Genomic DNA, 24,961 nt, shown 5'->3' with positions numbered 1-24,961 from the left:
ATTCATTTTACTTTTCTTCTCACATCCCATTCCTTTCTTCACTCTCGAACAGCCATGGCTACTTCTTCCCCCTCCATTCTCAACACCAATGAATCCCAAAACGCCCTCATCAGCATAAATGTTGCTGCCCAAACCCCTCTAAAACTCACCTCCACCAACTACCTCTCATGGAAACTACAATTTCACACCCTCTTCATTGGCTATGACCTCTTAGGCTATATAGATGGCTCAAAGCCATGTCCCCCAGCCACTCTCACACAAAATGCAACAACCATAACCAACCCTGCTCACACTCTCTGGATCCGACAGGACCAGTTAATCTTGAATGCAATCATTGGCTCCCTCTCCCACACCATCATACCATTCATTGCCCGAGCCATGACCGCTCACGAAGCATGGACTATCCTGGCCACCACATACGCCAAGCCTTCTCGTGGCCGTATTAAACAAGCCAAAAGCCAACTCAAGATGATCACTAAAGGCTCTGACACTGTCACAATGTTTTTGCAATCCATCAAGGCAAAGGCTGATGAGCTTGCCCTTCTTGGAGCACCACTAGATGCGGAAGATCTCACCGAAAAGATACTTGATGGCCTTGGCGATGAATACAGAGAACTCACACGTGCTGTCCAAGCCAGAGACATGCCTATAACCTTTGAGGAACTACATGAAAAGTTGCTCAACTTTGAAGCTTCAATGCTCACCACCAAACCAGAACCCCTTCACTTTCCTGCCACTGCTAATTCCACGAGCAAAAATCCAGCACCCTGGCGCTCACCTGCACCTTCAAGGACCACCAATAATTCATGGCGTCCCTCCCACAACCACCAAAACAAGTATCCTACTCCACCAAACAACAGCCAACTGTCAACTCAAGGTAATCGTCCATCTCAGCCATACTTGGGTTATTACCAAATTTGCAGGATACAAGGACATACAACAAAAAGGTGTCCCTCATTTCGGCTAGTCCCAGTTAACACATCCAACAGTAATACAGGAAGTCCTTCTTCTGCTTTGTCCAATCACTCTGCAACTCCATGGCAACCAAGGGCTCATTATGCTTCCAATACACCTAATACTACATCTTGGCTCCTGGACAGTGGAGCCTCTCACCATGTTACAGCCAATCTAAACAATCTCTCCATGCATGCTCCATATAATGGCTTAGATGACATTATGATCGGTGATGGCTCGGGTCTCTCCATTACTCATACCGGTTCTACTTCTCTCTCCACAACTTATAACAATTTTCAATTGAATAATGTCCTCTGTGTTCCTGCTATGAAAAAGAATCTCATTTCAATTTCTCAATTTTGTACCTCAAATAATGTCTCTATTGAATTCTTACCAACTGCTTTTCTTGTAAAGGACATTCGCACGGGGGCAACACTTCTGAAGGGCCAAACTAAGGATGGCGTTTATGAGTGGCCGGTATCTCCACCCTTGCTTGCATTTTCCAGCATCAAAACAACCTTATCCGAGTGGCATCAAAGACTAGGACACCCAGCTTTTCACATTCTGAAACATATTGTTTCCCAAAATAATCTCGATATCTCTTCTTCATTATCCAATAACTTTTCATGTAATGCTTGTCTAAGTAATAAAAGCCACAAATTATCATTCTCTCAATCTACAATTGTCTCTTCTCAACCCCTTGAAACTATCTTTTCTGATGTTTGGACTTCTCCAATTCTATCAAATAATGGATTTAAATATTATTTCATTTTTGTAGATCATTTCACCAGATATAATTGGTTCTATCCTCTCAAAGATATTTTTATCCGATTTAAAGCCATTGTTGAAAAACATTTTGATAAACCCATCAAAATGCTTTACACTGACAACGGTGGTGAATATATTACCCTTGCCCATTTTCTTTCAACAAATGGTATTTCTCATCTCACTACACCACCTCACACACCTGAACACAATAGTTTTTCTGAACGTAGACATCTTCATATTGTAGAGACTGGATTAGCATTACTCTCTCATGCCTCTCTTCCTTTACATTATTGGCCTTATGCCTTAGCCACAGCAGTTTATTTAATAAATCGAATGCCCACACCCACATTAAACCTTTCCTCTCCTTATGAAAAAATTTTTACACTAGCCCCTAATTACTAAAAACTAAAAACTTTTGGCTGTTTATGCTATCCCTGGCTTAGACCGTATACAACTAACAAACTAGACACTCGATCCAAACCATGTGTCTTCCTTGGATACTCTTTAACTCAGAGTGCTTACTACTGCCTTAATCCATCCACTTCCAAAATATATGTCTCTAGGCATGTTAAATTAGTTGAGTCAGTTTTTCCCTTCAGTCATCGCTCTGTTCCATCCTCTTATCCACAATCAGACTTCATTGCTACTTGGATTCCACCACCTCTTCGCATTCCCACCTTGCCATTGGTACCACCACTCAATTCGTCATCTACAGTGGACGCTCAACAGCAAACCCCCAGAGAAGCTTCACCATCATCAGCCCTGCCTGTCACTTCTGTTCCACCACCATCATGTGCACCTTCAAATACCAACAATCCCCAACAACCATCACAACATATAAACCCACCCGAGCCTCAGCCACAAAACACCCACACCATGACTACTAGAGCCAAAAATAATATTCGCAAACCCCTCACCAAAATGAATCTTCACACCCAATTAACCATAGGCAATGATAATGAACCCACCACATTAACCAAAGCTCTCAAAGATCATAAATGGCGTCCAGCCATGTCTGAAGAGTATGACGCTTTAGTAAAGAATGGCACATGGGTTCTAGTCCCACCGGATAGAAATCAAAATCTGGTTGGCTGTAAGTGGATTTTTAGAACTAAATGCAAATATGATGGCTCTGTTGACAGGTTCAAGGCTCGATTGGTTGCAAAAGGTTTCCACCAACGCCCTGGAATAGATTACCAAGACACTTTCAGTCCAGTTGTAAAACCGACTACTGTCCGAATTGTTCTTAGTATCGCAGTCAGCCGTGGTTGGTCCTTAAGGCAACTTGATGTAAACAATGCCTTTCTTCAAGGCCATTTATCAGAAAATGTATACATGTCACAGCCACCGGGATTTGTTGATAAAGATAGCCCCTCATATGTCTGCAAACTCAACAAAGCAATATATGGCCTTAAACAAGCCCCCCGTGCGTGGTACCATAATTTGGCTTTCAAAATTCCCATGCTAATACATCCCTCTTTGTCTTTCATAATGGTGGCCACACTATGTATCTCATTGTTTATGTTGATGATTTAATTCTCACAGGAGACAATACAACCACAGTTAATCACTTCATTGCTATTCTTGCTCAACGGTTTTCCATCAAAGACCTTGGCTTTCTGACTTACTTTCTGGGTGTAGAGGTTGTACCAAACAAACATGGTTTGTTACTTTCACAAAGGAGATATATTATGGATCTCCTCACTCAAACCAAGATGCAAGACGCCAAGCTTGTTCTTACTCCCATACCAACCAGTCTAACTCTCATGTTAACCTCCGGTTCTCATCTGTTGAATCCAACCGAGTATCGCCATGTGGTTGGGAGTCTCCAATATTTGCTAATAACAAGACCAGACATCGCTTTTGCTGTCAACAAACTCTCCCAATATATGCACTACCCAACAACTGAACATTGGTCATTTGTCAAACGGTTACTACGTTATCTTGTTGGCACCATTGATGATGGTCTACAACTCTACAATGACTCTACTCTCAGTTTGCATGCCTTCTCCGACACTTCTCTTAGTTTACATGCCTTTTCTGATGCTGATTGGGCAGGGGACAAGGATACTTTTTGCTCAACCAGTGCTTATGTTGTATATCTTGGTAAAACTCCTATCTCTTGAAGTTCTAAAAAGCAACGAACTGTTGCTAGATCCTCCACTGAGGCAGAGTATCGTTCCGTCGCAAATACAGCTGTTGAACTTAATTTCATTTGTTATCTCTTGACTGATCTTGGCATTTCACTTCCCAATTGCCCTGTCATTTACTATGATAATATTGGAGCAACTCAGCTATGTTCCAATCCAATTTTTCATTCCCGAATGAAGCATGTTGCAATAGATTTCCATTTTATCCGGGATCAAGTTCAACATGGTACTCTTCGCGTCGTTCATGTCTCTTCTGACGATCAGCTTGCTGACGCTCTTACCAAGCCACTTCCAAAACAACGTTTTCTTCGACTTAAACACAAGATTGGACTTCTCTCCCGAGCTCCATCTTGAGGGGGCATAATAGAGATGATAATCAATTGAAACTGATAAACTTAGACTTCCATTTCAGTTTGTATGTATCTAGCTGTCACCCATAGATATAGGATTCAGTTTGTAACTTCCCTAGTTTATAAGATCTTCAATTATCTTATAATGTATTTATATACGGTTGTTGATTTATCAATAAGAAGTGTTCAGTTTTACAAATCTGTCACCAAGAGCATTATTTTGCAAATAAAGGCACGCCACTGATGAAAGATTCAGGGTAGATATCATGGATCCGGACAAATTATTTTCGGAGATATCTGGAATGTAAAGACCTGCAAGATTCTGGCATTGGACTGGAATATTACCTTCCAAATGATTGTTGGACATTGACAGAGTATGAAGATGTGAGAAATTGCCCATCCAAGAAGGAATATGACCAGACAAGATGTTGTTGGATATATCTAAGTCTTCTAATTCAGTGGACCTTAACAATCCATCTTTAATCTTCCGACTGAAATTATCATTGTGCAGATATAACGCCCACAATTGAGTCATGTTCATGTAAGTGGCAACTCATTCTAGCGAGAAGCAATTGGTAACTGGAGATTAGGATAATTCTCCTGCAAAATTGTTATTAGACACGTCCAGAAAACGAAGCCCTTGCATCTTGCCAATAGAAGAAGGAATATTGCCTTCAAAACTATTTTTTGATACATTCATATAGACCAATTTCGGAAGGACAATATCCATATTCTGCGGGAGCTCACCAGTGAAACTGTTACTAGAAATATCTAGACTAAGCAAACCATGTTGGGCACTGGTCAGTTGAAACCCTGAGAATGAGTTGTTAACCAAGTACAAAAGTTCCAATTTTGTGTTGTTTTCCAACAACCAAGTTGGGAAATTGCCAGCCAACTTATTGTGAGAGAGATCAAGGTATTTTAAGTTAAATTGGAGTAGAAGAAAATTAGGAATGGCACCTAAGTTGCAGTTGGGTAAACTGAGGACTTTCAGTTGAAACGTAGGGAGGCAGTTTTCTATTTCGACTTGTAACAAATCGGTTTCCATCGATAGTTGGAAGGCCTCAAATTTCGAGAGGTTAGCTAATGAATAGAATGAAAACAAGCGCCCTTTAAATCTGTTGTCGTAAAGAGCCAAATATTCAAGGGATGTGAGGTTTGCAATTACTGAAGGTAAAATTCCACTTAACTTATTGGAAGAAACATCAAGAACTTTGAGGTGGGTAAGATTGTTGAGACACTGAGGAAGATGACCTTCAAACTTATTTCCTCCAAAATTCAGCTCAAAAAGATTTTTCAACTCACATATTCCTGAAAGGTGAAAAATAAAGGAGTCAAAATTTATTAAAAGATTCAAGTTCTAAATCGGTGACATTTGTAGTTTTGTACATTTGACACTTTCATCTGTAATAAAATTACTTTACCTATCAGGTGGTGCTTCCTTGTAAATTTTTAATACTATGTTTCTTCTACAGAAGCCTTTCAACATTTTTTTTTTAAAAACTATTCATGTTATTAACTCAAGATCTTTCAACATTTTTTAAATTAAATTTTTTAGACTAAAAATAAAAATTTTTATATTGCTAAATTACTGAAATAATAAAATAATTATCTAAATCAGGGCTGGAATTTAGAAGAGACAGGCAGGGGCTATTACCCCTATAAGAAAAATTATAAAAAAAATAATATACAACATAAAAATATTTGTACAAATAAAACAAAGAAGAATAATCTTTTAGACTAAGAAGAAGTCTGTATAAGATCAAAAAAGCGAACCAAATAGTCCACTTACTGGGCCCAACGCCTACTGACCTTTGTAAATAAAAATAATATTTTTATTGTTTAGACGCGAGATACATTCTTTAAGAAAAAATATGTATTAAAAAGTCTAATTTCTCTCAGTAAGAGTTCAACTAACGTTGAACTTTCAATCCTTAACCAAGAGCCATGCCCCTAAATCGTCAAGAATATTTTTGTACTTTGAAAGAAGTAATGCTCAAATTTGAGATTTTTTTTTATAATTTTCATTCTTTACTGAACAATATGTTTTGATAGAGAATGTGAAATCTTATTGAAATATTAATATATTATCAAAAAAACTTTTTTTTTGGTTATGCTAATGAATGCTTATTTAAATTAGAAGTTTGTATTGATTTTTTTAATACTCTTCGGCCCTTTTAAAGAAAAAGTCTTGGCTGCTATTAGCTAAAGTGGGCTTGTTCTGCCTCTAATCTAAATCAAGCTGCACTAATTTGTATTTAAAAATATTTTTTCTTATTAAAAAAGAGCTAAAAATAGATAAATCACATGATAAGATTTTTTAACTTGAAACAATTAATTTAATTGAATTTATTTTTCTAAAACTAGAAAATGAATAGAATTATGCAAGAGCTTGGTTTAAGATGAATAACAATATTTTTTAAATTTTAATAAAACATTTATTTTGTTTTAAATTAATAAATTTTAATTTATAGTTTAACTAGATAAATGTGGAAGGGATTGGGTTAAAATGAGTAATATTACTTTACAAATTTTAATAGTTTACGTAGAATGATTTTAAAATGTCTTGACTAGAAATGATAATCTTTTATTTTGTTATTTTTTTACAAGTGGTATAACAATTTTATCCCCTTGGATTTAACTAATTTTTTAAATTATTTATTTTTACGGTTTTATATTGTTTTATGTCCTTTTTAAAGTTATGGGATATTTATAATAGTTTAAACATATAGGTATTTAATTATATTTTAACTTGACTTAAGATATTTAATTTTTATCATGGCGATATTTCCACCCCATCTTTTGTGTAAGAGTGATGATACAACTATAAACTCTTATATAAACTGATTTACCATTAATTTATTAGTTGAATGAAAATATAAAATAATAAAAATAAATTATATAGACCAAGAGATATTTAAATAAACCCCACTTATTACCAATATTACCCTAGGAGCAATTGCTTTGCCTCATTATATTTGGTCTCCAGAAGCATCTTTTTAAGTTATAAAAGAAGCCAGGCAACAAAGAAAACTAAAAATAAGAGCAACCAACTGCCATTATCAATTCATCATGAAGAAATATGTAATGGACATTCAGATTTTGGCGCGCAAAGATACCTAAAGTCTTTTAATTTTGTTTGGTATTGTATTTTGTAATTTAATTTACTGTCATCGTACTAATTTTTAAGGTTTTAATTACTGAAATTCCAGTACATGAGGATTAAATGGTTTGCTTCAGTTCGTAGCTTATTTTTCATGTTAGTGCGTGGTGTGCGGGGAATATCACTACCCAACTTCAAAATATATATAACCACATTTTGGGTTAAGGTCCAAGGGGTGTTTTTCTCTATGGAAGTATTCGTCATAAGAGTGGAGTTATTTGCGCCCGAACAAGTACTATGAACATCTATTTACTCAAACACCACTTTTCATAAATTATATCATTTAGACTTTTATTAATACAACTTTTTAAATTTTAATACCAAAATCCATGATTGTCGTCAAATAAGAGCTTAGTTGGTAATGCTATAACTTTTAAAATAATTGGTGTTAGGTTTGCTGTAAAAATAATTAACTGTGAAAAGAATCAGTTAAACTTTCAGTAAAATTTATTTTTAAAGTACTATAAGGTTTAAAAATAGATGTATGTGTTTGGTAAATCCTAATATTAAATGATAGTAAGAATATAAATGACTGAATTAGAAATAATATTGAATCAAATTTATTTAAATATTTATAAGCATGTATATAATTTTTTTATTTTGTACATATAATAATTGATAACTATAATATATATTTTATATTATTAATTTCATTTTTTATTTTGTTATCTCAAAATAATTAGTAATAATAATAATCTCTTTAAAGTTAATGATTTTATTTCCTAATTAATAAGGATAATTTTGAATTTTTATAATATATATGAGGAAATATATAGAATTATATTAAGTATAAAAGTATTTCTCAAAATTAGATTTTGAAGAGTTACTCCTTCCCTCTTTTTCAAAAATCTACCGTAGAATGGATTGATTTTGCCAAAAGTGATTTATAAAAATTTTTTACCAAACACTAAAATTAGTTTTTAACTTTTCAAAATCACTTTTGAGTCTCCGAAAAGTAATCCCAATCAAGACTTAAACTCTTTGGCTATAAATATTTTTATTTCTACATTTGTAAAAATAATTTTTACAACAAAGAACTTATTTGAAATGATCTCTAAACTTATCTTCGGAATGAATGAAGGTTTTTTTCTTTCTTCTTCTTTTTTTTTAATAGATTATAGCTAAACTTGTTAGGAATGAATGGAAATCCCATCTCATTCCATGTGAATGTTGGAGAGTTATTTGCTTGAACAAATTTTATTCTCACTAATTTATTATCATGAATGTGTTGGATCTTACTAATGTAAAAGTTGGATAATCATAGACAAATATTACCAATAATATAATTCTTCATAACTTATAGTCACTAATTAATCAAGAAAATATATTAGATTTAAGTTTCACGAAATCAACAAGGAGAGACAGAAAAAAGAAAAGGTGTCCGAAGCTTTAATTTTATTATTGTTTGATAAACCTCTAGTATGCAAGAAATATAATGTAAAATGAAAATTCAAGACCAAAATTGACGGTATTGAGGAAATTAAAATTCGGGTTTTTGGTACGGATGTAGTTTTAGTGTCAAGAATAATATATTTTTTATTCGATTGTATAAGGTTGTACTTAATATTAAATTAACTATAGATAATGTACTTAGTATTAAATTAACTATAGGTAACTTAATAATATAAAATTTAATTTAAAGTTGGGTGTTCGAAATAGTTTTTAAGGTATAAATACTCCCACCCTTGTCACAATCATAACTGAGTGGCGTTGCATTTTTTTTTTTAAATTTAAACTACTAAGGGTGTAGCTTAAACACTTATAAACTGCCATGAAAATTGGAATCAAATTGCCCATATTTATCGATTATAGAAACCTTGTTTGTGACTAAAGTGCTGAAAAATATGATTTTGTTTGGGGAGGATTTGTTCACTTCATTATGCGTTCATTTGATGACTTCTCTATATACTCGTGTTTTTCTAAAAGTTATTTTTAATTTATTTCGATAAAACTAGTTAAAGATTAAGGACCTATTTGATATTATTTTCAACCAGTCATTCTTCATTTATGATGTACGACAAGAAATAAAGAAAACTTATTTAGTATGTCATTTGAAAAATAAAATCAAACGCTTCCTAAAAAAAATTAAATGCATCCTTAAAAAATTCTTATCTTTCAAATATGGATATTCAATTCTAATGTCGAAAAAACAACCATGCGAATTATTACCTAGGCTTTCAAGAGAACTGTTTAAATCATAGTAACTTAGATCCAACGCCTTCTAAGTTTCTTAATTTAGCTAATCCTGCACCAAGAGAAGAAATGATCTTAGATATGGTTTTTCTTTTCTTTTATTTTCTTCAAACAATTAGACATTTTTAATTCTGCGACTTCTTACCTGGCTCTGCTACGGAAACGCCTATATTATTCTCACTTAGATCCAAAACAAATATATAGAATGGAATGAATAAATATATAGATAAATAAATACAAAAAGTTAGAATCCGAACACTTTAGTTTTACAATATAAATATCAAGCAATCACATTTTAACCTAGTTGTTATCAAATATTTTTATTTGACTGATCGTTTGAATCCCGCGGAAATATGTGGTAAAAAAATTAATTTATACTTTACCAACCAATGCCTTAAAAAAAAGAAAAAGAAAATTAAATAAACATACCTTGATTGGGTATGAAACCTTCAATTCCACAGTACCCCAGACTCAAATTTGTAAGTGAAATTATTGTAGTCAAACTTGGTAGTAGACTGTTGTTGACGTTATTAGAATAAAGATTCAAAATCTTCAGCCACTTCAAACTCCCAATGCTAAGCTGCGGAAAAGGCAGGTATTAATCGCAATTGAAGAATTTTGCTTTTGTTTTTTTTCCCCATGAAATTGGTTTTACATTTTTCTTTTCAGTGTAATTGTGAAAATTGTCGAAGGCCGAAAGTAAATGAGCCCAAGAATTTAAGAACAACAACAATAATTAATAAATATATTTTTTGCATTTTGTAGCTTTTGCACAAAGGAGGGTTCATTACACTTGGAATTGATCAGCAAATCAGGACTTTGCACAAATGGATGTACATACATACCTTCTTTCTCATAGACACCATAAAAAGAGTTGTAAGACAAGTCAAGACTCTCCAATTCTTGGAAAGGCAGAAACATTGACAAATTTAGAAATCCAGAATTCGCCCCCAGCGTAATTCCATCGAGTGACAGTTCCTTCACCCGTCGTGTGGTGGCATTAACGCATTTAACTTGCTCCCAACGACAACAATCAGACATTTCATCATCAACCCATGAAGTTAGAATTTCGTCTTTATATCCAGTATCCCTGACTGCAATAAAGAATCTCTTGATTTCCAACAGAGCAGTCCTCTCTGTTTCCAAGCAACCTCTGTATCCGTGCATTTGAATAAAGCATATGGAAACCCACGCTAAGAGCTTAAACAAAAACATATTCATTATTTTAAGCAAAACACTCACAAGATTAACCCTCACTTAAATTGCTGCACTCGATGTTCATTTATTGCAGACTTATATATATATATAAGGGATTAATTTGTTATGGTGAAAGATTCATTTCACAATAAAATTAAAAAATGTCAAATCTAGCTTCATAATGCATGCATGACAGGGACGTTAATGAGCTATTGCTGACGTGGTAGTTTCGACATAAAGAGGATTTTCTCCCGACCAAAAGAAATAATCAAATATGAATAATTGAATATGAGTTTAAGTGTTTGTTTTTTCAAATTAAAATAATATGAATACCACTCTTTTTTTTCTCTTGTAATTGATACACGTTTTGAATTTTAGATTTTAAGACCAATACTGTTATATTTGTTTCCTCACTAATTTTAAATTTAAAAATATATAAAAAATATTTGAAAACCAATATTTTTACATTTTTCCTTACAAATTTCAAATTTGATTTATATAATGAAATATTTCTATTAGCTATTAGATTTATCGTAATTTTAGAAAGACATTTTGAAACAGTAATTGAAAATATTCATTTAAACTTTTTATATTTACAGAGAAAAATCTATTGGTGCTAGTTTCCAATTCATAAAAATAAATCATCCATGAAACACGCTTTGAAATTGGTTAGGCAGGCTGCAAAGTGAAAAGTAATCACCAGATTCACCACTCAACCATCTTTTAACATAAAAATGTGTACTCCACGCTTGACTTGTAAAAGCTGGGCATTTTCCATTCTTAATGATTTATTGGTTGATTGACTCTATCACTAATTTACTGGGAAGAACGGATAGCTCAGAGTCGAGAACAAAGATGGCTTTAGAATAAACAAAGAAAAGTGAAAATCAATGCCTATTTTTTAAATTGGGTTTTCACTGCCTTTTATAAAAGGCAATAGCCCTCATGTCGGTTGCCAATAAAGCAATGGTGGTGTTATTAATACTAATAGTGACAATGACATTTTCGTCTTTTTATAGAATTTGTTTTATCATCCAGGTCTATGATAAGTTGAATGATGTGTGACTGTATGTGGTATTTTCACATATAATTGAATATCTATAATTTTTACAAACTAAAATAGTTAATTGTTTGTTAAAAGATTACATTTAACTTTTTTTTAATGCATTATACTGATGAGCCTTGAATTCAAGGCTTGAGTACTACTGGGGGCTTTTTTTTTTTTTTTTTTCTACTAGAGATAGATTACATTTACTCTTTAATTATGTTTTTTTTTTCTGTAATTGTTTTAACATTGAAGATGAAATGATGAGATATTAAAAATTTATTAAGAAACTAAATGGTGAAAATAATATTTAAGAGGAACAAAAGTATGGGCGGATATAGAAACTTAATATTGTGTTTACTTTATGGAGTGTAAGTGAGGAATATGGATTCTTCCCACTCCGGTGTTTACTTACACATTTATAGGGGGGATTAGAAATCCCACTCCGTGGGCCACACCCATTTTTAGAGTGAGGAGTGAGAGTAGTCATTTTTGTTTAATTTAATATAATTATATTTAATAACATAAAATAAATAATAATATTATATTTAATTAAATAATAATTTGCATTGATTCTAAATTAAAATTACTTAAAAATGATATTATTATATTAATAGAGAATTAATAATATTATTGTATACTATCTTTATTTGAAACTATAATATTATTATATTTATTTAAAAAATAGTATTATATTTATTTAATATTAATAATTAATAACAATAAATAGTTTATTCTAAGAAAATATTATTATTTAATATAATAATAAATTTAAAATAATTATATTATATTTAAATTATATTATATTTATTTAAATAATATTATTATATTTATTTAAAAATTAGAGTATTATATTTATTTAATATTAATAATTAATAATAATAAATAATTTATTCTAAGAAAATATTCATTTTGGACTATGTTAATAGTAAAAATGTTTCATTTATGTTGCCCTTATCAATAATTTTTAATTTACATAATTAAAATTAGAATTAATAAACAAATTTGGTGTACATAATTAAGAATATTAATAATTATTATAAATTTACAAATATAATAAAATAAATATTTTATTCTTCAAATATATATTTTTTTAACTTTGTAATTAAAAACTACAATTCTTCAAATAAGGGTAAAATTATAATTTAAAATTATTTACTCACAATCCAAGACAAAGTAAACACATAAATTGAATTCTGGTCTTCATTCCATACTTTAATTCATGTATAAGTAAATAACATATTCACACTCCCACTCCACTCTCAATTGTAGGACTCTCACTTCTTAGGATTCTCACTCCAATCCAAAATGTAAACGCTAGCTTAATTCATTGGGGGTGTAACCATGATAAAAATTAATAATTTATAAAATTGACCCCAATATCAGAATTTTTTTATAAATTTGCCCCATTTAGATTTTTTTTTTTAATTCTTGAGCAGAATCAATTGCACACACTAGCTTGTATGTGGATCTGCCCTTGAACAGAAGTGTCGTTTTCCCTTAAAAATAAGAGAAATACGGTAGTAAAAAGAATAGCATAAATAATTGAAAAATCAAACCTAAAAAGTTCTAAGAAGCAACTTAATTGACAGTAATTAAATGTAGTACTCCCCATGAATGCAAGATAATCCCACCAAAAATCAAATCGGTGCGATTAATTGAGATCTAAATTTGCAACAATATCTGCAGCCAAATATTATTTTATTGGCTTCACTAAATTTAGTAAAATAGTCTGTACAAGAAATTTAACTTTTTATGATATATTTATATTTGGTCTTAGAATAGTATTTATGATGACAAACTTTTGAAACCATAACGAATAACATTGTCTTGACTTATGTTATATACTGTGACCAATAATTTTTGTTTTAAAATACAGTAACTAGTTTCTTATTCAACATTTTTGTGACAAATATTATTTTAATCATCAAAAAATATATTTTTTCAGCGCATAAATTTCTCTTTAAAATTAAACATTTTGGGACAATATTTCATCATTTATGTCATAATGAATGATTAATAAGGAGATGTCTAGAAATTATGCTTTCCTACAATATATACTTAACTTTAAATAATTTTGAATAACAAAAAAAATTATTAATTATACTAACTAATAAATAGATAAACAAAAATTGCAGCATCCATAAATATTGGGCTCGCCTAGTGGTAAAGTGTTATAGCCTTAAAACTTGAGTCACGCCAATGTTTGGCTTGCAGCCTTGTACTAAGCATGGCTACACAACAGATGTGAGAGGGAAGGCACGAAAGCAAGGCAAGTCTGCGCGCAAGCTAGGGTGTGATAACTAAGCAGGCTGATGGACAGCGCGCAAGATATTTATGAGGTAGCGCACAAGTGCTCCGTGGGATAGCGTGCACGCGAAGGCGCGCGAGGCATGTGCACAAACTGTGGGTGAGCGCGCCAGGCAGCATGGCCGCGCATGCTAATGGACAGCGGGGAGGTGCGCAAGGGAGCGCACACGCACAAGCACACTAGCAAGAGCCACACACAAGCAACAGGCCAGGGGGTTGTTGCTAAAGCACGCATTGAGCACAACTTTCATGCATTTGGAGGCAGGGCCTTCGAAAATAAAAGTTTTGGAGCCGAAACCATTTGCGGGTACGCGAAGTGCCAAAGAGATGGAGAACTTCCTGTAGGATATGTAGCAGTATTTCAAGGCTGCTCGGATACCCGAAGCGGAGCGAGTTTCCATTACAAGCATATATCTCGAGGGGGATGCAAATCTTTGGTCGCGCAGTAGACTCCAAGAGGATGCTGAAGCCAACCGACCAGCTATCGAGACATGGTACTTACTGAAGCGAGAGTTGAAGGGTCAATTCATGCTGGGTAATGCGAGTTAGATAGTGGGCTTAAAGAAGCTCAAGCATACCGGTTCAATCAGGGATTATGTCAAAGAATTTAGTTCTTTAATGCTTGATATCAAGAACATGTCCGATTAAGATAAGCTGTTCAATTTCATGAGTGGTTTGCAACCATGGGTGCAAACCGAACTAGAAGGTAGGCTGTGTGTGACTTGCCTATGGCGATTGCTGCTGCTGAAAGTTTGGTTGATTTTAGGTTTGCGAGTAGGGGTAGGCAAAATCGGGTTCGAGTCAACCTAATCGGGTTTCAGGTTGTTCAGGTTAGACAAAAATCAATCCGAATGAAACCATAATTCGGATCGGATCAGGTTAGGTCAATAATTCGGGTTAAATTCGGGTAGGATCAGGTTTAGATTTAAATCATAAATACACCAATTTTCTTGATTTTATTACTAACATTTAAAAATACATAATTACAACAATCAAATAATAACTAATTACATAATAATAACCAATAATTAAGCATATATAACTATATAGTATATACCATGAAATATTGAAAGTTATGAAACTTCAAAGCTTCAAAATTGGGTTCGGGTCACAAAGCCACAAAGGGAGAAAGCTCGGGTCGGGCCGCGGCAGTAGATGACAGCAGATGGCGACAGCAGATCATGGCTGCAAATCGCGGCAGCAGAACGCGGGATTGGAGCAGCATTACAGCAAATCGCGGCTGTTGGCTCTTGCTTGTTGGGCGTCGGTTTCGGCAGCAGATTGAAAAGGGTTAAGACTTCAGGCCTTCAGGGTTGTGTCTTGTGTGGCTATGTGCGTGAGTGATGAGTCTGTGTGTTGTTTGTGTGTTTCAATGTTTGTGAGTTCTAAGTGTTTGTCGTCTGGTGTGTACGTGTGTAATGTGTTTAGACTTTAGGTTTTAGTCCTTTCGCTAACGGTTGAAACCCCACCCCTATTTGTGAGTTCTTCTCCATTCGAACCTAAAAAGAATAAAGATTCGAAGAAATCTGGTCCTTCTAAGCGTGATAGTGAAAAGAAAAAGGGCTTTGCGGGGAAAGCCAAACCGAAATATGGACACAACAAGAAAAGCTTAGGATGCTTCATATGTGACGGACCACACTGGGCAAGGGATTGCCCAAAGCGGACACAACTTAATGCTATGGTCAAGGAGATGAAGGTAGAATCTTTAATGACCAAGACAAGTACTTCTTGGATGAATCCATTATAGTTGATGAACACTTTAAGGGAAGAGGTCATGTGCAATAGCTTCAATCATGGGTTGATGATCACGATTGTTTTGGTAGATGGGAGGGAACTGCGTGCTATGTTGGATACGGGAGCCACAACTAGCTTTCTTGCATCCCATAAAGTGGCACATTTGGGTTTGAAAATAACGGCTGTGGGCAGCAAAGTAAAGGCTATAAATTTTGCGAGTGTGGGTGTTCAAGGGGCTGTGCAAAGTTCACTATGGGTAGAAAGTTGGCAGAAAATGGTAAAATTTATTGTCATGCCTCTTAATGACTTTGATTTAATTCTTGGTATGGAATTCTTTATGGTGCAATGATACAATTGATGCCCTATTGAAAGAACATCTTCATCATAGGAACAGACACACCATGGGTTGTACCATGCTAATTCTTAGTTCATGGCAAATCAGAACCATCACTTCAATCTATGGGACAATTTACAAAAGGCTTGAAATAGAAAGAGAACTCTTACTTGGTAGCGTTGTTGGAGATAAAACCTGATTAGGTTGTAGAGATGCCTGATGAATACGCCAAGCATTGGAAGAGTTTGTGGATGTCATGTCGTCGGAGCTCCTTCAAGCCTTACCACCGAAACGTGTTGTAGATCATCAGAATGATTTAGAGCCTAGTACTAGACCCTCTGCATAGACTCCTTATCGGATGTCGCACTTAAGAGGCCTTATACAAAGTTGTAAATCACATCCACTTTGGGAACTGCAACCACCAACATTAGTGTAATACGTTGGGGACCTGAAAAGACAACTCAGAGTAATAGAGAGTGGTGTATATGAATTTCAATTGGAGCTTGAGGTTAACTCAATAAAAGGATGAATGTAAGTTCATTTTTCTTTTTTCTTTTCTTTGTGTGATTTCTTTTTGTTGTTTTGTTCACTTTCACGTTTGATTTGATTTTGCAGTTTTAGTTCTCTTTATTTTGGTGTATTTTGGTTTATTTTCCCGTATAAATGGTGGATAATGGTATTCCGTGACTTATTAAGTCGGTATCTTCAGTTTCCCACAATAACTAAAACCCTAAAATCAAACATGGAAGAAATACAACATAAACTGCATAAGAATTTTCCCTCTCTCCCTCAGAATGCCCTCAGGAAAATTTACAAAGCTCGTTGTGAACAATTGTATTTATTAATGATCAATGGAATTCCTTCTGACATTCATTGGTTAATTGAAGCAAAGGTCTGATTAGCAGGTGAGTTTTCTGATCCATTTGTTTCTTACATGTCTGGTTTTGGTAAAAGTACATTTGCTAAAAAAAGAAGAGCTAAACGACTTGGTTCAAAATGTCATAACAGTGTACGACTTAATTACAAATGGTCGGATTGTAAAACTTTAGGAATGGTGTCTGATACTTGTGAAGATAAAATTAAATTCGTTAAAGATGGCTTGAGTAAATGTTAGAGTGCAAATTATGCACTAGTTTTGCATTGTTTACTTCCCTTAATACCGATGTTTTGCACTTAATTATAGTGATTTACTTTTGTAGGTGCAATTCTATTGATTGGTGATAAAATTGAGCTACAAGATAATATTTAAGGATGATTGTTCTCTTGGAGAAATTATGAGCGTCAGAAGAACTTTGTTGATATGGCGTGGGCTTTGTTGATAAGGCGTGGGCGCGTGCTGTCAACTACGGACCTGCAGTTTTTAGTTTAACGTGTTTTGTATTTTTGGTTATTTTTGTAATTACGAATTTAATATTTGAGATATTAGTATTTTATTTAAAAAAAAAACTCTAGAGGAGAGGAGAGAGAGAGTATTTAAGGGAGGAATCTATTGTGAAAAAGACTGATTTGGAGAAAAGAAAGAAACCCTAGATCTAAATTTTTCTCTTCTCTCTATGAAGAACTAAACCTATTATTCTGGTTGAAGGTTAATGAAGCTTTGATTCATCACTACTGTGAGATCTTTCTTATGTTTTAATTGTTTTATTATTTTTTTGGGTATTTGTTTATTCTTTGAATTATTTTCATGATTATATTTGTTAATTAGGTAATTGGCCACTATTTAATTATCAACTTAATCTATTGTCAATTAAAGGATTTATCGTATGAAGAATTTAATGTTTGTGACAAATAACATAGCAGTGAGTTGTGTTATGAGAATAAACAATCTAATTTAAATGAACCATCGTATGCGTTTGTTGATTAGGATTTGGGTCTCTTTGGTTTTTCAGGTTGTCAATTGATTAAATCCTATGATCGTATCTAAGGTTGTCTATTGATTAGGGAAATAACCAACGGTCGTACTTTGGTTATCGACTAGTTAAGGAGAGATTGACTATTAGAGGGTCTCAACAGCTATAACCGGTTTATTCATAAGTAGTAACGATTTATATTTGAATCAATGATCAGTAGTCGAATCAAGCTGAGTTAATTCCTTCAACCAGAGCTTTCTCCAATTTGAATTACAATTTTAATTTGCACTCTTGTTATTTTAATTTGATTTTTATCATTATCAACAAATCTCCCATTTTGCATTTTACATTTTAAAAGGATTTAAATAATTATCGATCTCTGTGGACACGACCCTACTCAATCACTATACACAATTTATTTAGAGTAGGTATTTATTTTTGCTGGCTTCGACAACCATCAAATTTTGGTGCCGTTGCCGGGGATTGGTGTCGTTTATTTAATCCTTTTTACGTTTTACTTGGTGTATGGTTCGTTCTTCTCGTACAGGTACACTTTCGTTTGATCCTGAAATTGAGAAGACAGCTCGCCAACTGAGACAGCAGACGAAGCGAGCTAAGCAACGATTCTGGTCACCTTTGCTTTCTGAAACAGATACGGTACCTAATTTAGTTGAATCATCTAGCGATTCAGAAGAACAAGTGATGGATAGAGCTGCACCTGTAGAAAGAACTCTTAGAGAGTTAGCTGAACTAGACTTGAATCAGCAACCACTCTGCATTCAATATGTAGACTTGGAGGTAAATTTTGAATTAAAGTCTAGTCTTATTCATTTATTACCCAAGTTTCATGGTTTTGCAGGTGAAGATCCTCATAAACATCTCAAGGAGTTTCATGTTGTATGTTCAAGTATGAGACCACAAGGCGTGACGGAAGAGCATATTAAGTTGCATGTTTTTCCTTTCTCTTTAGATGGACTAGCTAAAGACTGGCTGTACTACTTGCCTCATGGATAGATTACAACGTGGAATGATTTGAAGAAGCAGTTCCTCGAGAAGTACTTTCCTGCTTCAAGAGCTGCTAACATCAGAAAAGATATTTGTGGGATCAGACAACTTCCTGGGGAGACTTTGTATGAGTATTGGGAGCGATTCAAACAATTGTGTGCCAGCTGTTCTCAGCATCAGATTTCTGATCAATTTCTTATTCAATATTTTTACGAAGGACTGTCATTAATGGATAGGAGTATGATAGATGCTGCTAGTGGATGTGTGTTGGTGAACAAGACCCCTACTCAAGCAAGGGAGTTGATCTCAAATATGGCTGCTGTTGGTAGATTTCTATAAGCAATTATTATCAATGCCAATGTGCAAGTATACACAACAAGTAATAAAATGATGAGTATTCAAGATCGTCTCCACAGGGATTGATGTTACTCAAAATGCTAAAGCAATCACAATAGTGCATATCAATCAAAGACCGAAACAAACAATTGTCGAATAATTCTATTGTAACTAATAATTGTGAGGGATGAAAATAAAATAATACTGTAATGAAATAAACTAAGTTAAATGTGTCTAAGATTCAATTGAGAATATAGTAGTTGAATGATCAAACTCTCCTAATAGGGTGACTGTTGTTTACCAAATTAGCACCAGTTGTTACAATAAATGCTGTAGCAATAGGTAGAATAAATCTGCATTCGCAGCTATCGCATGTTGGAAATCTTATACCTTTAAATCCACTAACAATGACCAGTTGCTCATATATTTATGGTATGGCATTATAACTTTTAATCTCTCTACCCTACAATGTGAACACCTATGTTTAGAGTGTCACAAATCTTAACTTCAAGTATTGCCCTTATGGGATTCAAGATAACCTAATCCAGGAAACTCGACTTAAGAACAAGTAATACTCTAATAATGTCCGCTAAGACATGCCCTTTTGCTGCTCTATCTTAACTGAAACTATTAAATGGGTGGTCAACTGAAATAACAGTTGTATTCATAAAAAGTACTAGAGTATAATGTTACAACATTACCATAACAACATAAAAGAACAGTCAAGAACCCATTGGATTATTTGTCACTCAACTACAAGTAAATTTAGTTCATAATCTGGATGAGAAAAATAAACACAAATATATTGAACTCGGAATACATCCCAACAATTCAAGGAAAAAGAGAAAATATAAGTTGAGCACGATGAAAGGCAAATAATTATGCACAGCTCTCTTATTTTGTTTCCGATTAGCACTCTCCAATCTTGATCTCTTTCTTCTTACCTTTGTAATTATTTCTGATGATAATTCCTTGCCGCCTTTTAATGTGGTGCACGCCTCATTTTTATATTGCAAATTAGGTTAAAACCAAAGCCCATGAGCGTGCATATGTTTGAATTAGGAAACATGCAGATCGCAATTTTATTGCTGACTTGTGCCTAAGTTCTCTCCTACATTGCTCCTAGATTGCTATAGCACTGGTTGCTCTAACAGCTGCTACAACATTGTTTTATTCCTGATTGTGCTTTACTTCTTTTGTGGCCATCTTCCTTCCTCCTCTTGCTCTTCTAATGCCTCAACATCCTCTCACGAATTTAAAACCTACAATTTAAAACTTGTTTTTAGCACAAATTATTATGATTCAATCAAAACTTATTAAAACTCAACTAAAATGAATGTTTATGCAAAAGGTACCCAAAATGTAATAAAAACACCTTATTTGTTCTCTAAGTGACCTTGATTCAAGTCTAGAATTGATGTAATAACTCTCATTTCCTAGAGTTATCACACCCCCAAACTTAAACCATTACTTGCCTTCAAGTAATGACACATACTAACATTCCTGGCAAACAAACATGCACACAACTTAAGCTCTTTTATCAAATTTGCAAGGATTGTTCCACCTTCATATCACCATCCTAATCAAACAAAATGCCCATAGTAAATCAGTTCTAGACTTAAGCTTCTTTCTGTCCATAGTGAGTGTGTGCTTTCTTTGATTGAATTCTAGATATGCTGTAACATCACCAAAGTACTGCAGAAATTTCAGCAGTGATATACTTTTTTTCAAAAAAAAAAGGGTAGCATAAATTTCACATATTCAAACTGTGATTGTTTTAACATTGATAAACTGGGGAGTAATCAACCTCCTCACTGTAACATTTATCTTTCATGTGAATGTCAATCACTTGTAATGATGACACCCAATTACTCAAACCATGCCCAGATCAGAGTTGCTGCAGTAATATCTGTGATATAATCTTATCTAAAGATATCTTTTACTCAAGGCTGAACATGGGGTTCATGAACAGACCTGGCTACTCACTGCCTTAGACAAAGGATTTTTTTTTTCTTTCACTTGCTACAGCATTGCTTATAACTCTCGCTACCTTTTACACAATTCGGCATATGGGGTACATACTCAGATCTGGTTATTCAGTAACTTAAGCCATTGGAGCAGAGTTTTATTGCATAAAATCAAAGTAAATCAACTTGCTTCTCCCTTCAAAGTTAAGATATTTTCTATTCTTTTGGCTCTACTCTAGCAGTCTCATACAACTCAACCAAAGTCTAAGTGTTGGGACATAATTTCACTTCTATCTATAACTATCTCTACTTGGCATTCTCATAAATACTGAATAAAACTTAATTTATCTTCATTAGGTTTTCAAATCTATACACAAATAATAGATAACAGAGCTTCACACAATACAGACATAAACACATACATAAATCACATGCAATCGGCAACAACCCCCCCAAACTTGAGAGATGCTGTGTCTTCACAAGCATACATAACAACAGCTCACAAATTGACAAACAATAAAATCTTTTTTTTTAACTGAAATGAACTAGTAAAGAAAGAGTACTCCCCTGGGGTGGGGACTGCAGCATAGGACATGGTGCTCATCAGCGCTTCTTGGATGCACTGCGCAGCTTATCCTTTGGTGAAGCTTTGTGGGAGGTGGTTGGCAATGTCTTCGTCTTTTTCGCTGTAGGGCTGGTGAGAGGAGTGGTGGCTAGGGTTACTGTAGTAGTACCTGTAGACGTACTGCCTTTTCGTTTACTGGATTGTCTTGGACTGGTGTAGATAGGCTGGCTAGGAGTTTGCTGTGGAGGCTTTGGGGTCAATGCATCAGTTGTCTAGCCCTCAGCGGTGATGGCAGCAATAACCGCAAGTAGTTGCTTGGCTTGCTCAGATGTAGGCATAGCTCTGGCTGCTGCAGCAGCCAATTCAGTATCGACTTGCTACATCTCATCTTCAGAGGCTGGAGGGGTTGCCAATTTAGCTTTACTCTTATCCTTCCTCTTATTCGTAAAGACTGGAATAGAGGGTTCCTCTTCAGGGTCTTCTTTATCTTCTTCTTGAATAATGTGTTTTTTCTGGTTTTGGGTTGAGCTGGGATGGTTGATTCCTCATTTTCTTTTTCTGAGTTGTCTTTTGCCTCTGAGGGTGAGCTATCAATCTTAGACTTGTCACCTTCGTCCTCAGGTGGGTCAGATGGTTCAACCTCTTCTGAGTCGACTGCTGCTTGTGGCTCAGTGGCAGCTTCCTCTGCTGGTTCATATGAAGCAGTGGTTTCTTCATTGGCTGCTGCTGGAGCACCTGTAGTGTTGGTGTCAAAATTGAACTGCTAGAGCAGTGCATCAGGGAAGTTCCGGTGAGTGTGTTTCATGTACAGAGCAAATTGGTGTAGTTGGTTATCCAGGTGCTGTAGATAGCTCTAAAATCGACCATTTTCCCTCTGTTGAGCTTCTACACATTGAGTTATACTATTACTGAGTGCCTGGATAGTCTGTTCTAAACTAATAACTCGTCTTGCTCCAGTGACAACAGCTGGTTCAGTGGTTGTTCCAGCACTCTCACCAGCAACTCTCTCAATGGTACGTGCCGTAAAGGCACCATTATTTTTTACATATTCATCTCTTGTGTTAAGACGAACACCTGAAACTACACAAATGCTAGTGACAAGAGAGGGAAATAGCAAGGCAGCAGTTCGGTGAGTTTTAACTGTACAATCTAGAATTTCTTGTGCAATGATGCCACCGACATCTATAGGAAGTCCTCGAACTATGACATATAACAAAACCAACTTTTCTTGCGAAACTGTAGTAGTGTGAGTGGTGGGCATAAGCCTAGATTTCAGGAATTTCACCCACACCTTAACAATAGGTTTCAAATCTATCCTATTAACTACATGCCCTGCCTCGTTAACCCATGATGCCCCTTCGATGGTAAGAGTTTTGAAAATGGTGTTCCACTTTTTCGAGGTCAACTTATCACGCAACTTAGCATACTCACAGGCAATTTCAGCAGGTAAGTTATAGAAAGCATTGATGACACGAGAGTCTAATGGGACAAGTGTATTTCTTACCCAAATGTTGTGCTGATTAGGGCTTACCAAATTGGCTTAAAATTCTTTGACTACAGGCAGCACAGGCTCTCGAGGGTGGTTGCAAAACTCTAACCATCCTCGCTTTGCTACAGCATTATGAATGGTTTGCACAATTCCCGTGAGTTGGTCTGGAAATTGAAACCCTTTTTCTTCTAGAATCCGACACGGCTCTATGAATTCTTCATATTTTTCTTCAACGTGGTAACTCTGGAATTGTGATGGATCTTTCAGGCGGCTGTCTGTTTTCTTGTATCTCGGCATTGCTGTAGCAGTAACAAATTAAAGCTACTGTTCTTGAGAATAAAAAGAGAAAAAGAGTTTAAGAGTTTTTAGAGTAGTCTTTGCGAAGGAGATGGGGAATAGTGGCATAGAGCACTAAGCACAATGATTCCTTTTTATAATGGACTTTAATTTGAAGATAAATATGGTAACTAGAGATAATTGAGGGAATAAATTATTTGAATTAAATGTGCATATCCCCAAAATTATCGACCAATGAAATTAAAGCTTTAATTTCGGAGATTTGTTTCCTCAATTTTCTATCCATATCCATGCATCCATCTGTCACGATTTTATCTCCAACAGTAAGTGAAAGGCTCCAGCTTTTGATTTACTGTAACGGTAAAATTAGCTGCTGCAGTACCCAGTCGCTTATTCTAACAACGGATACATACTCCCCACTAAAAGCTTCTGACACGTGGTTCACCTCTGAATTCTGCCACCATTCACTCTCACTTGTCAATATGAAATTCAATTATCACACTTACTAAAATTAAGTCAAAAATTTATTAAAAGAAATAGATATAGCAAATTAAAGTGAAAAGTAAAGAATGCAATAATGTAAATGGATGAAAATAAGGGCTAATCATAGAAAAACAAAAATTAAATAAGATGGTAAATAGGGAAAGCTATCTACAAAACCAAAGGATATCAAACTTGGTTTGAAGTGGCTATCTCCTCAATGGGCTGCCTCCCATGAAGCGTTTGATTTAAGATCCTTCAGCCTGACCTTCCTTCTTTGTTCAATAGCTAGGTTCTTTAAGGAGTAACACCTCCTTGGAACATTCTGCTGCTAGATGTATGTAATGCTTAACCCTGTGTCCATTAACCTTTAACTCGTGGCCTGTTTGTTCATCTAGAAGATTAACAGCTCCATGAGGGCAAGATTTTAACAACTTAAATGGGCCAGACCATCTTGACTTGAGCTTTCTTGGAAATAATCTTAGTCTTGTATTGTGGAGTAACACTAATTGACCAGGGGTGAACTTTCTGTGTTGAATATGCTTGTCATGCTAGTGTTTTGTTCTCTCTTTATAGATTCTTGCATTTTCATATGAAAACAGTCGTAATTCATCAAGCTCACAAAGTTGAAGTTTCTTATGCTCTGCTGCAGCATGCATATCTCAATTTAATTTCTTCAGTACCCAATGGGCTTTGTGCTCTAGCTCTAGTGGCAAATGACATGCTTTGCCATAAACAATTCGGTAAGGAGACATGCCGAGTAGAGTTTTGTTT

At 34.6% G+C, this 24,961-nt stretch overlaps 1 protein-coding gene across 1 annotated transcript; it reads right to left on the bottom strand.

Annotated features, from left to right (window-relative positions):
- Positions 1-4,808: 4,808 nt before the first annotated feature.
- LOC127900575 (receptor-like protein 56) lies at positions 4,809-10,745 on the bottom strand. The gene is made up of 2 exons (XM_052435729.1): positions 10,424-10,745; positions 4,809-5,533 (listed from the first exon to the last, which is right to left on the bottom strand). Exons 1-2 carry the CDS (start codon positions 10,743-10,745, stop codon positions 4,809-4,811), a joined length of 1,047 nt encoding a protein of 348 aa, XP_052291689.1.
- Between the last annotated feature and the right edge of the window lie 14,216 nt (positions 10,746-24,961).

The sequence above is a fragment of the Citrus sinensis genome, chromosome 3 (genome assembly GCF_022201045.2).
Source record: "Citrus sinensis cultivar Valencia sweet orange chromosome 3, DVS_A1.0, whole genome shotgun sequence".
Lineage (NCBI taxonomy): Eukaryota > Viridiplantae > Streptophyta > Magnoliopsida > Sapindales > Rutaceae > Citrus > Citrus sinensis.
The sequence above is the reverse complement of the archived record's forward strand: the minus strand, read 5'-3'. Positions and strand labels throughout refer to the sequence as shown.

Coding starts and splice junctions, on each gene's coding strand:
- LOC127900575 (XM_052435729.1), bottom strand. CDS start 10,745: ATGCACGGATACAGAGGTTGCTTGGAAACAGAGAGGACTGCTCTGTTG. Junction 5,534..10,423: donor TGGTGTCTATGAGAAAGAAG/GTATGTATGTAC, acceptor TTCACCTTTCAG/GAATATGTGAGTTGAAAAAT.